Source organism: Trichosurus vulpecula, chromosome 4, assembly GCF_011100635.1.
Source record: "Trichosurus vulpecula isolate mTriVul1 chromosome 4, mTriVul1.pri, whole genome shotgun sequence".
NCBI classification, from domain to species: Eukaryota; Metazoa; Chordata; class Mammalia; order Diprotodontia; family Phalangeridae; genus Trichosurus; species Trichosurus vulpecula.
In genome coordinates this window covers 274,095,006-274,109,161 of record NC_050576.1, presented here as the reverse complement: position 1 = coordinate 274,109,161, position 14,156 = coordinate 274,095,006, and the positions used below count along the sequence as shown (strand labels likewise).

The following is a 14,156-nucleotide window of genomic DNA, read 5'->3' as shown; positions in this document are numbered from 1 at the left end:
GGGTTTGGTTATATGCAAATGTATTCTAGATTTATTTACCCAGCCCTAATCTCTTTCCTGAATTCTAGTGCTATGATACCAGCCACTTAACGAGCCTCTTCCATTGGACGTCTCATTCATCTCAAAGTCATCATGTCTAAAACAAAACTCATCAGCTCTCTTTCTACACCCCTACCCTTTTCTAACTGATAGGATAATAGAGTTATAATATGAAGCCTAACCCCAGATGGAATTAAGTCCAATCGTTTCATTTTAGAGATGAGGACACTGATGCCCAAAAATGAGTGTCTTTCTTTTTGTCACATAGTTGGTGAGTATCTGAAGCAGAATTCAAACTCAGGGCTACCTGATTCCAAATTCAGGGTTGTATTCATCATGTCATAATGCTTCTCTGCTTTGCTTTTCCTATTTCTGATGAGTACCATTTTTCAGTTACCAGACTTTTCAGCCTTGAAATCATCCTCAATTCTTCCCACTCTCTGATCCCTAATATCTAATCAGTTGCCAAGCCTTATCAATCCTAAGCTAAATGACTTGTCCAACATCAAAAAGATAATAAGTATCAGAGCTGGTTTGGACCAAGGTCCTCATATTATTTCTACTAGATACACTACTTTATGGGGTAACTAGGTGGGGCAGTGGATAGAGCTCCAGGCCTGGAAGCAGGAAGACTCATCTTCCTGTGTTCAAATTAGGCCTTGGACACTTACTAGTTTGTGTGAGTTTAGGCAAATCACTTAGCCCTGTTTGCCTCAGTTGCCTCATCTGTAAAATCAGCTGGAGAAGGAAATGGCAAACCACTCCAATATCTTTGCCAAGAAAACCCCAAATGAAGTCATGACGAGTCAGACATGACCGATCAACTAAACAAGAACACTCTCCTTTTATATACGTGAGAGCCCGGGTCCTCACCAAAATACATTTTCAGTCTATGTGCTACATTTCTTTTACCTTAAACCTTTGTCCCTACACCTTGGCACAGGAGTAGTTCACCTTTATATTACATGGTACAATATCTAGTGTTCTTTGTTCTCAGTAGCTATGCGAGATAGACAACACAAGTTGTACCATCTCCATTTGAAAAATGAGGAAGGCAGCTCAGAAATGTTAAATGATGATCAGGGTCACAAAAGTTAGAATTGGGACTCGTTAAATGTGAGTGTTGAAATAATGTGTGGACATTTATGTAGGGTAGCTAGTTGGTGTAGTAGATTACTGGGCCTGGAGTCAGGTAGATTCATCTTATGAGTTCAAATCTGGCCTCAGACACTAGTTGGTGACTCGGGACAACGTCTCTTAATCATGTTTGCTTCAGTTTCATCATCTGTAAAATGAGCTGAAGATGGAAATGGGAAACCACTCTGGCATCTTTGCCAAGAAAGGTCTCCTGACTCTGAGCAATGATTTTACCATTACTTATGGAAATAGCAAAAGTGATATAGGAACAAATTATATAGTACTGAGAAGTACTAGGAATAATATAGAATAGTATGTCATGAGCCAGCTTTGAAACAAGAGAGACCTTGATCTATTTTTTTTTAGGCAATCAAGGTCAAGTGACTTGCCTACAGTCACTTGGCAAATAGTAAATATCTGAAATTGGATTTGAACTCAGGTCCTCCTGACTCCTCTATCCACTGTCGATCTCTATTGTTAAAGGCAGTTTCCACATTGTCAAAGAAATACAGGTATCCTAAAAGTCTTGGTGTAGTTTTAAACTTTGACAGCCTCTATTTTTAGTGCCATTTTGGAACTCTTAATGGAAGAAAACAAGAAAAACAACAAAAAAACCCAAAGAGAAACATTGCCCCAAAGAAGCAGCTTGGCAGAGGGGAAGTAGAGCTATTCTCAGCATCACAAAGACCTGGAGTCAAATCTTATTATCGGCCTGTGGCCCATTATATCTACCCAAGTCTGAGCCAAGTCATTTACTGTCTGTGACCTAGGCTTCTCTGTAACACTTGACATTGAGCACAAAGTAAGTCAACAACAGGCACTCATTTACCTGGGTAAAGATTTTTTCCCTTACTGGTAGTTCTTTATATTAATGAAATCAGAGGCCCAGACCAAAAAATAAATAAAAAAAGATAAATCATTTAAAAAACCCACAAAAAACAGGGAAAAGATCTCCCCATTCATTTTCTCTTCTAAAAATTGCTAAAGGGATAACTATGCATACATCTGAGAATTTAGTGATTCAAATTCTCCCTAGTATGGTAAAATATTTTGGTCTTAAAATATCAAGTATGTTTTCCAAAATATGTTTTGAGTATTAAGATGGTCTTAAGACATTAGCTCTGGCAAATATCCATTAAAGTTGGTTCCCTCTGAAAGTGCTGGCTTATAATTTGGTAGAAACCAACTGAGAATTTTGTCCTTGGGTACCTCATTTTGGTCCTGCTACCCATTTCTCACTCCGCTTGGGAGCTTTCACTAAGCTCAGACATTGCTATATAAACCCCAGTGCCAGCAGTCAGCAAATACAGCTTTCCTCTTAGCATTCACAGATTAGCTGGCCCCCAGGTCTATCTGGGGACTATTTTTAGATCCCATTTTTCTCCTTCTGTTCCTTCTTTCTGTAATACTGTTTCAGATGCCTTACTTTATTAAGGTTACAATAGCAAAGAAAGTGACTTCAGGAAATGAAAGATTGTCCTGATATATGATGATATGCATAGATTTTTCTCACAAATTTACTTTTTTAAAGGCCTGAAGGAAATGATGTATCTTTTCCCTTCTTTAGAGGTTATCAAGCCTGCTGAGTGGAGTCAAATTTCTTGGTTATTTTTCTGCTTTTTCTCCTTTGTGAGGAAAATGTGGGGACTTTTTGGTTTGCCTTTTTTTTTTAACCTGACTCTGTTTATTCACATACAAAATGAAGAGAACATTTGCAGGAAGTGGTGAGATGCCAAAAAATAAATCTCTGGTCTTGGATTCTGTATTCTTTTGCCATTTATTTCCTGCGTGACCTTGAATAAGTAACTTTTTAATAAGACTTAACATTCCTCATTTTCACACTAAGGGGTGGTGGCGGCACTAGCTCGTAAGATCATAGCTAGAGACCTAGAAGGGACCTTTGATATCATTGAGTTCAACTCCCCTTTCATTTTACAGATGGGGAAACTGAGATTTGGTGTCTTGTTCAGGCTTACACAGTTGATAAGTAATCTGAAGCAAATGTCCTACCTAGACGCCTCTAAAGTCCACCTCTACCCTTCAGTCCAAATATGAAATCATTGCTCAAGTTAGTGTATCATCTCTTAACAACTCTGTGAAATAGGTAACACAAGTTTTGTAATAGGCATTTTCAGGACTGACATTAGATTTGTGCTTTTATCTCTTTGGTGAATGCCCAGGGCAAGGCAATACTCTCTATTGATTCAATTTGGCTCCTTCTCTTCAGTTTATGATCTTAGTGATTTGCCTTGAGCATCGAGAGGTTAAGTGATTGGCCCAAGGTCACCCTGCCAATTGGTAGCAGAGGTACCAGAAAAAGGGAAAACTGATGTTAAGTAAATGTCCAGAAACAATGAGAATATAGGTAACAGTTTTGTCTCTGATGTCTCCATAGACCTACCAAATCCTTGCACAAATATATGATGTGACAGATGTGAACATTTTATTCCCTTATGGCATCATCAGTTATCACTCTATAGGAACCACATAGTAAAAGATTCATTTATTCTGTATTTTGCAACTAACAAAATATTTATAAAATAATATTCAAAGTCTGAGTAACAAAGAGAGAAAGCAAAAGAAAAAAAAAGGAAGAAGACAAGTTGTAGAAAAGACAACGAAAAGATAATAAAATTATTTCCATTCCAATTTCATCCTTTATGGTTTTGTGTGTGTGTGTGTGTGTAGTTAAATGTGAGTGTTGAAATAATGTGTGGACATTTATGTAGGGTAGCTAGTTGGTGTAGTAGATTACTGGGCCTGGAGTCAGGTAGATTCATCTTATGAGTTCAAATCTGGCCTCAGACACTAGTTGGTGACTCGGGACAACGTCTCTTAATCATGTTTGCTTCAGTTTCATCATCTGTAAAATGAGCTGAAGATGGAAATGGGAAACCACTCTGGCATCTTTGCCAAGAAAACCCTAAATGGAGTCATGAAGATTTGGACATGACTGAAAAATGACTGAAAATACATTTATATAGCACTTTCCCCACATTACTCTTCTGAGACTCATATCTACCTTGTAAGGGAGGTATCATAGGCTAGGATCTTCATTTTGTAGACAAGTAAACCCAGGCATAGAGAGGTTAAGTAAATTGCCTATGATAGCACAGTTAGTAAAAGTTGAAGGTTTGATTTGCCTTACTTCATTGTTGGAATCATATCAGTACATTAGGAAGATTGTTTGTTTGAATGAGGAATGGAGATTTTCTTCAGCTAGATTTTCTTTTCTACATTAGGGAACCCTCTAACCCTATAAACTGAAGACAATATGCCAGCCTTCCTCACCTGGGAAATTCCCTATGCCAATAAACTCACACTATTGTTATCCTTCCCCTCAGTGTAGAATAGGACAGAGACAACAAATTACTTCATTCTCTATTCAGAAATGTTCTAGGAACCTCTGTGGCTCTTAAAAGTATTGTCACATTGCAATTCATGAATACCTGTTCAGGGTCCCAGTAACTGTGTTCCACTCAAATCTTGGAATTTGATTCCAGGATCTTTTTGAGCCTCTTTCTAACCCTACAATCCTGGTAGTGAAGCAGGAAAATGCTTTCATGAACAAGAGTCTAACAGCCATCTAGCAGCTCTTGAGGGTTATGGATCTATCATGGAGAGTGGCAGTGGCCTGATGGGCCTCTGTTGCTTTTGCATTTCTTAGGCCCCTCTCAATGACTTCCATCTACATCAAAGTTCTGATAAATTTGATTTAAAACTACAGACCATTTTTAGATCTGGAAGGAACCACAAACACACACACACACACATACACACACACACACACACACACACATGCATGCACACCCCCTGCTCCCCGGTCCTATTCCATTTTACATAAGAGGAAACAGAATTATGATTTGCCCAAGGCCCCAGCAGTAGTAAGCATGATAGCTAAGATTTAAATTCAGGTCCTCTAACTCCATAGCCAGGGTATTTTGCCACTGTGCCATACTGACAAATGTGTTATGATGCCACTGTAACTGAGTATTTCACACTCTCAGCATTCTGTGTGCACAAGTATTTTAGCTGGAGCAATGCTATGCACTATGTCTCTCTCTTCATCCTAGACATCAACCTGAAGCCTGCTATATCTTTTTCTTCTCTTTATTTAGTGTAGAGAAGTCTAAGTCTATTTGTTCCTACATCACTCATAATTTCTAGGCTTGAACTTGGCATTGAGATCCTGCTGAGATGTACTTTAATGAATTATTCCCAAGTGTACACACACACACACACACACACACACAAACACACACACACACACACACGTGTGTGTGTGTGTGTGTGTGTGTTTGTATGTATAACTAAATATTTAGGTTTTTGAGTGAAAGAGTTAATTTCTGATGTACTTTAATAATTAGTTTCTTTGATTTCTGTAACATGTGGGTGACATACTAAGATATCTTCTGAGAGTGACAGTATGTTTTGTCTTTGAAGCTAGAAGAGGTAGATGCCTTGCTGATAAATACTAATAAACATAAAGGCCCTCTTTCCTAGAGGTTAGCTCCATTCTGATGTAGTTAGAAATAAATTAAGCACTCCACAAGAGTTTGTCAAAAATCATTCTCCTATGCTCTATGAAAACTGGGCTAATGTATTCATTTCCACCTTTCAATTTAAATAAACACTTATCAAATGCCTACAACATTTAAGCCACTTTTCTGGTGATATGAAGACAAAACACACGAAATTTCTGTACTCAAGAAGCTTTTCGTCTATTGGGGTATACATCATGGACATACCTAAGTCAATATCCCACTAATAAAAAGTAGTTTTAAGATAGAAAGATGACTAGTAATGGAGTTTTCAGAGAGGTCAGAAAAGGCCTTGAAGAGAAAGTAGCCCTAGAGGTAGGCTTTGAATGAAGTTTGAGAATCTGTGAGGTACGAGGGAGGAGGAGAGCATTTCAGATAGACTGGTTTGGAATGTGACTGAGATTCAGCCAGATAGAATCCTGACTTCACATCAGTAGACTACAGACGAGGACATCAAAATTGTCATGAGAGGTCCAGGCCTGAAAGAACCTTCTCAGCAATTCTACAGTCTTACCTTCTCCACTAATAAGTGATTTTATAAAGAAAATAACAACCTTGAAGAATATATTGCAACACTTGTTACTGAGAAAAATAAAAATATACCTCTACCTCCTGGAACAGTGGGCTGTGAAAGGAGAGTTATTGTGAGCACTATTATTCTGGAAGTGGGAAATAAGTCTGTCACTTTCTAGATTAAGCCAGGACTAGTATGACACAATGTGGACATGTTCCCCCTTTTACCTTGTAATTATATTTTATGAGAATATATAGGTAGGTCAAGTATCTGTGTTTTCTTGAGTATAAGCACTTAACATACATTGCTATCTGCTTATAGCTTAAAAGATATCTAAGTGAACTGGCTGAGGCTCAGAGCAGCTACAGAGTTCACCCACATTCATACAGATAGCAAAATTCAAATCCAGGTCTATGGACTCCAAATCTTTTTTTTTTTCAAGTTAATAAATTAACTTTCAGCTTCCAACACTCACTTCCATAAGATTTCAAGTTTTAAATTTTCTCCCCCTCCTTTCCTTCCCCTCTCCTCCTTGCATTGCTGAGAAGAGATATGTCTATCAAAGTTTGTCATCGTACAATGTTGCTGTTTCTCTGTACAATGTTCTCCTGGTTCTTCTCACTTCACTCAGCATCCGCTCATGCAAGTCTTTCTAGGTTTTTCTGAAGTTGCGGACTCCAAATCTTAAACTTTTCTCACTGTCTAGTAGTGTTTCCTTACTTAATGCAGTTTTTCATTATATGTTACCAACTCTTTACCCCCACCATGTCAAAACAACTGAGACTATATTCTCACTCTCTCCGGATTTTTGCCTCTTGTCTTACTAATAGCAGATTTCATTTTATTTTGATCAGGTTTAATCCACAGCTAGTATCAGATAGGATTTTAACACAATCCTCTTGACTCCAAATTAAGAAATGCTACCTATCTTTTCAGAGGAAACTATTTACAACTTGTGATTGTGTTTGCTAAGTTCATTGTAACACAAGGATTTTCAAAGTAGAGACTTCCTTACTGGGATCCCTTTACCTAAAAAAACAAAACAAAACAAAACAACTTACCATTTAACCTATTTGATTGAATATATAAAAATTAGTTTTGGAAATTCATTATGTTTAGTTGTAAACTTCATATGTTAAAAGCATATAATATCATCTAATTGGAAGTAGCTTTTGCATATTCTCAAACTAAGATGTAAATAGAGAACTATGTTAAAAATGCCAACCTCAATTTTTTTTTCAATATCGTCTATGTGTTGGGTCAGGAATATGGAGAAATGCTAAAGTTATATTTCTGCATTCATTCTTTCCTTTAAATAGTAAGAAAGATTTCAGAAGGATAGCTTGACAAGCAGCATTCGGAATTTCCAAAATTAACTGTGAAAGACAGATCATCTAGGCGTGTCTGAAAGCAATGCATAACCTTTGTGCTCAGAGATCTCATTTCCAAAATGTCACATTCTGCTTATTCAGTGGTGCTGTCATTAAGCTATTTTAAGCCAGAAAATTTGTGTTCTGGGGCTGAACTGAAATGATTGCATCTATCTTTGGGTTTATTCGTTAGAATTGAAAATTCATTCAAGAACAATAAAATCATCATTAGTGTAGTTATATTCTGTTAAATATTGAGACTTGCAATGATTTTTTTTTAATGTTGCCATTTTTAACAGTGGCAATTGAGAAGCCAGGCAGAATCAATCCAATACATGGATACTATGCTTCCTGTATATTGAGTATGGAAAAGTACCATATTATGAAGGGATATTTGTCTTTGTTCTACCTTTTATCCCTGAAGGAAGGACTGAACTCAATATAATTTTATAAAACTCCCCACTCATTTCATAAATTAAAAACTGAAAAATAAAGTTGAATATGGCATGCTTATCAACTAATATTAATGTTCATGTTTTTCTTTGTATAAGTAAAGGAAAATTAATTATTTGGTAAACTGAGGCATAGTTAAAAACTGAACTGAATTCCATATAACTTATTTGTCATACATAATACTTTGATACTGAATTAGGACTGAATGATAACAGGATGTTGACTTATCAGTCAGGGAAATCTACCTTCAAAGCAAGATCCTTTGAGGAAGTAGGTCACCTAGGGAAAAAATCCAGTTATACTTATATCAGTCATGTTATGAGCACTTTAACCACTTTAGTTACATAAGAGAATTATTCTCAGGTCTCAAATTTCAAACAGTCAAGATGAACTAGGTAAAAAACATCTGATAGTGTGTGTGCAGATTTTAAAATAGCAAAATTCTTCTAAAAAATCCGGTGCCAAGAAATGATACTGAATTTAGGCATTTTCCTGTTTTTTGCCTGGGAAGGACCATTTTCATGGTGATCTGATGAACATTTGGTCATTTTTAGCACAGGACTATAGATTTACAGCTGTAAGCAACCACAGGTGTAATTTGATACAAACTACTTACTTCAGAGGTGAAGAAATAGTTCAAAGTCATACTGCTAGTAAATGTCTAGGGCAGAATTTGACCCTGGGTACACAGACTCTGATACTCAGTCTACTTGCCTAGGTTGCTGTCTCACCTGATTAGGATTTGCATTATATTTTTTTCTCAATATCACATTTCATCTACATGAGTAAAAAAAAAACTGAAATTACACCCTCAGACTGATAGATGGGTACAGCATATAATAAACTCTTAGTATGTGCTAAGGACTGTGCTAAACACTAAAAATACAAATATAAATAAGGGGGAAGGAAAGAAAAAATGGAGAAAAAAGAAATTTACATTATAACATCATTGTATATTTGAAAGGAATAGCAAGTTGTGCATAGTAGGTTTGCAGTTTTATTTGCAGTCATCTTTTTATTGTACTGTGTTATGGAAAGCTTGTTTTATTCTGGATATTACAAATAAAATAAAATTTAAAAAATAAGCTGTGTAATTGGTAATATAGCTTAAAATGTTAAAATAGTTTAGAACAAAGAGCCTACTTTAGTCAATTGTTCCTGATTTAGTTTTCTGCCTCTGATAAAAAGAAAATATCTTTTGGATAAAGGGAGAGATTCAACCAATCACCTGGTGAATAATGCTGTCAGGTTGTAGGGCCCTTTGGCCTCATCCTGAACTTCTTAAGGCAGATGAGTCACTTGGGTTAGTGGCCCTTAATTGAAGAAATTGTTTTTATCAATCAATCAATTATTAAGGGCCTACTGTGTGTCAGACACTGTGCTAAACACTGGGGATTCAAAAAGAGGCAAAAGACAGTCCCTGTCCTCAAAGAGCTTCCATTCTAATAGGTTAAGACAACATGCTAACAAATATATACAAAGCAAGCCATGTATAGGATAAATAGGAAATGATCAACTGAGGAAAAAAAAAAACCACTGCAATTAAGAGTGGTCGAGGAAGTAAATAAGAGGTAGAGAAGGGCAGTCGTGGTGTTGTCCAAGGGCTCTAACACAGAGAAGGGCACTTTTAGTCCTTCGGTAGCACAAAAATGAATATTATGTGACCTGATGTCATTTATTCTCCTGGACTTCTGTTTCCCCATCTATAAAATGAGGGGATTGGACTAATCCAGGCTCTAAGTTCTATGATCTGAGCACTAGAGCTATGAGCATCTACTTAGCAAGAGTAATTTTTGTTTTAAATAGGAAGGTGTCTTTGCCCTTGCTGCCACACCTCAGGCATGCTCCTCTGCAGCCTCATCCTTCTCCCTCCTCCTTGGCATTGTTTTCCCTAGGAGCAGCTGCCTAGCTTCTCTGAGTCAACCTCAACTGATTTGAGAGCAGATTTTGTTCCACTTGTCTGGGGTATTTTACTGAGCTTGCCCTAGGCACAGAAGTTGTTAATTATGTTTCTGATGGGAGAAAATGGTCATCCCTGTATGGGATCAGATTTTCTTGTAAAAGTTTGGGGGATAAGTGAAGCAAAGGGGTAGATCACATGTCCCTTACCCTTCGTATCAGCTCTGAAAAGCTGTCACAGTGTTGGTAGGAGACACTAATTATTTTCTACTCATTAATTTTTCTACCAATTGGAAATAGTGCATTTGAAGTGTAACAGGTTGGTGAGAGGCCATGTGCAAATTAGTAGATTTAACAAATCTAAACCCTAGGCCATTTCTTAGCCTAAATTGAGGAACAATAGAACTTGAGACAGGTACTCTTCATTCTTTGCTGTCACAAAGAATTATAATGACTGCCCTGCCTGTTCTAATTCAACTGCAGAGCTGGAATGACTATCATCAGCCTAAAAACCCGCTTCTTACTCTAAGTGTTGTACTGAGATCCAGATCCAGGAACGGGGTTCCTTTCAGGGAGTCTGTGAGGTCAAAAAAGTTTCATAATAATACTAAAATCTTTTAAATTTGAATGTTGTAAATATCAATAGATATCACACACACATACACACACACACACACACACACACACACACACACACCCCTTTCAGGTAGGGATGGGATTCCTCTTTTTTTAAGGGTGTAAGGGTATCCTGAGACCAATAAGATTAGAAGAACTTGAGATCAGCTTGGGTTTAACAAATAGTCAGAAAACAACTTGTTAGCTGTCAATAGAATAGGGGCATGATGGCCTTAAGTACCTCCTCTTTTTAATTCAGACTACATGAGAGAGGGATTGCTTCATTCTGTATACCTGTATCCCTAGTGCAAAGCCTAAGGCCAGTGTTTATCAAACACTTAATAACTGCCTGTTGGAACTCCCTTTGGCCAGATCTGACAACTTTCTGAGTAAGATCTAGCTCTTTAAAACTGAAAATTTGGTTGATTGGAGCTGGTTCCCAAACTTACCTGACATTTGTATAATGACTTAAGATGCGAAGTGTTTTATATACTTTCTCTTATTTGGGCCTAACAAAAACTCTGTGATAGAAGCAATCATTATACCCACTTTACAGATTAGGGAACTGAGAAGTTAAGAGAAGTTAAATGCCTTTTTCATAGTCACACAACTGGTAAGGATGGAAGAGGAGACTGGAAATACCAGTCCTGATTGTGAATCCAGTGTTTTTGTACGATGTCACACTTTCTTAATTTGAGATGCGTAATCTTGTTTTGTTTTTGATATTCTGGTCACTGGATTTTTAAAGTTCTAGAGTTTTTTTTTTATAATTTTACGCATTTTATTTATACTATGCATTTTATTTAAAACTTTCTTAGGTGTTGTCCATCAGCTTTACCAGTCTGCCAATGGGGTTCATGACACACAAAAAAACATTAAGAAGTTCTGCATTATATACTACTCATCCCTTTCTTCCCCTTTGATAAAGTGGTTCCTGAAGATCCACCAGCATGAAAAGGATTCCACTTTAAAACTGCCTCCCAGATAGTTTGAGTGAATTCCCCTAGTTTTTGCCAAAGCCACCACGCCTTTGAAGCTGCAAATTACAGAGAAGTTCTTTACTCATTGCCTCCTACCTGAAAGCAGTAAAGTGAAATTGTCCACCACTACTACATCACCCATGATGAGCCAAATATATTCTACCAGGCTGTAAACAATAATAATAATCACCCTAATCATATGTCAGCACAGTGAGATGATGAAATAACAAGATGTCAGTTACTTGCACGGGTGCTAAGCAAATTGTTTTAGTCTTAAAGCATGTTACCAGCCCAATCCACTCCATAGCTTGGGGACCTAAGTTTATGTACTGTCAAAATGTGGCATTCCAGATGGGATATGATCTGTGGCTAGCTATCTCTAGGTATAGACTTTTCAAACCTCAATGAAGGGTTCTTGTTGCCCTCAGACCATTTTTAGGGTTGGCGCTGTGACACAGAAAGTGCTGGGTTTTGAATTAGAAAGATCTGTGTCGTATTCTACCTATTTAGACACTTAAAAACAGGAAGACTCTGGGCAAGTAACTTAACCTTTAGGACACATAATTTGTTGTTATTGTTGCTTGGTTGTTTGTTTTTTGTTTTATAAAATGAGGGTATCGATGGCATCTACTTCACAGGATTGTTGGGAAAGTAAAAGGTATTAAAAATACTTTTAAAACCTCAAAGGTATAAAATAGATATCTCCTATTTCAAACTTTCTAGAGGTTCCCACATGTTTACAGAACAGATCTAAGAAATCTTGTGAAAGACGGAATTTTGATATAGACCAATATCAAGCACTGATGAATGAATTCAGTGTAATTGACATCTATATGGAGATTTAAACGTCAACATTGATCTTATGAGAATTTCACATCTGGGAGACTGTCAATTTCCACATGAAGCAGTGGGCCATTTGGTACAGAGGCTATTTATGTGAACAGAAGCTGAGATTAAGAATAGCAGGTTGGGATTTTTCTTTAAATACAAGATGTGATCATTGGTACATCCACATCATTAAAATGGAATAACCTCACCACTTAATGAGATCTTGGTGACCATTCATACCAATTGAATCCATGCAATTTTCATGAGTTTCTTTCTTGTTTAATGTTTGAAGGTTAATTTTTTATGGAATTTATGACTGCTTTTATCCAGCCATGTTTCATGTGAATGTTTCAATTTGTAATTTCAAAGTCAGACATGCAAATATTTTTCGGTTTAAAGTATTCATCAGTGATTCATTAAAAAATTATTTTGAAGGTAAGTATTACAATAGCTCATCAACAGCTTTCAACTAAATATGGAAAGTGTTTTCGGGTAGAATTTTTTTTTGATGGGGTTAATTTAGTTATGCCACCATATCCCTTCCTCCAAAAAATGATATTTTTCAACATGACTTCAAATCCATTCTTTAAAAAATGCCAAACAAACAAACAAACAAAAGAACACTTTTTCTGATGTACTCATGTCCTCTTTTAATTGTAGGGCCAGCCAAACCCAGACCCCACAGTGATGAATATTCCAAGAAGATTCCTCCTCCTAAGCCTAAGCGAAATCCAAATACCCAGCTAAGCACATCTTTTGATGAAACCTATATTAAAAAGCATGGGCCTACGAAGACTTCACTGACGCGGGATACGTCTTTATCCCAGGTGAGCAGTCCTGCTCTAGATGCTGAGGAAGAGGAGCCTGTGTACATTGAAATGGTGGGGAATATTTTAAGAGACTTCAAAAAGGATGAAGATGACCAAAGTGAGGCAGTTTATGAAGAAATGAAATATCCTATTTTTGATGATGTCGGCCAAGAATCAAAATGTGAATTTGACCATCACAGCTGCTCTTCTCAGTGTGCTACGCCCACAGTGCCTGACTTAGACTTCGCCAAGTCCTCAGTGCCATGTACTCCAAAGGGTTTGCTTTGTGATATCCCCCCTCCCTTTCCAAACTTACTGTCTCATAGACCCCCACTGCTGGTGTTCCCACCAGCACCTGTCCAGTGTTCCCCCAATTCTGATGAGTCACCTCTAACTCCGCTTGAGGTCACAAAGCTTCCTGTGTTGGAAAATGTGTCTTACATCAAACAGCAGGCTGGAGCTTCTCCATCATCACTGCCATCTCATACCTCCGGTCATCCCAAATCAGAAAAAGACCAGACAGCAGCTCATGGACCATCTTCTTCCTCTTCTGTTCATTCCTCGTCACCTCCCCATCCTTCCACTTTATATAGAACACCATCTCCACATGGATACCCTAAAAGTCACTCAGCTTCACCTTCTCCTGTTAGTATGGGGAGGTCACTTACTCCCTTAAGCCTCAAAAGACCACCACCCTATGAGTCTTTACATTCAGGAAGCATCTCAATAAGCTCTCCATCAGTGCCTCATGCTACAGCCAGAAACACATTACAGGAAGGAGGGAAGATGGTAAATGCCTCTGTCAGTACCTATGGGACATCTCAGAGTGGCTCCCGCTCCAGAACACCCACAAGTCCTTTAGAAGAGCTCACCAGCCTCTTTACCTCAGGACGAAGCTTGCTGAGGAAGTCCTCCAGTGGAAGAAGATCAAAAGAACCTGCAGAGAGTAAGTTTTTTGTCGTTGTTGTTCT

General features: G+C 37.6%; 1 protein-coding gene across 1 annotated transcript in view; it reads left to right on the top strand.

Moving 5' to 3' along the window:
- NYAP2 (neuronal tyrosine-phosphorylated phosphoinositide-3-kinase adaptor 2) overlaps window positions 1–14,156 on the top strand; it is a 161,088-nt gene that overhangs the window by 32,588 nt on the left and 114,344 nt on the right. Inside the window, exon 2 of the mRNA XM_036755707.1 lies at window positions 13,037–14,131. Within this exon, the coding sequence (XP_036611602.1) occupies window positions 13,037–14,131 (1,095 nt within the window). The remainder of the gene's footprint in view (window positions 1–13,036; window positions 14,132–14,156) is intronic.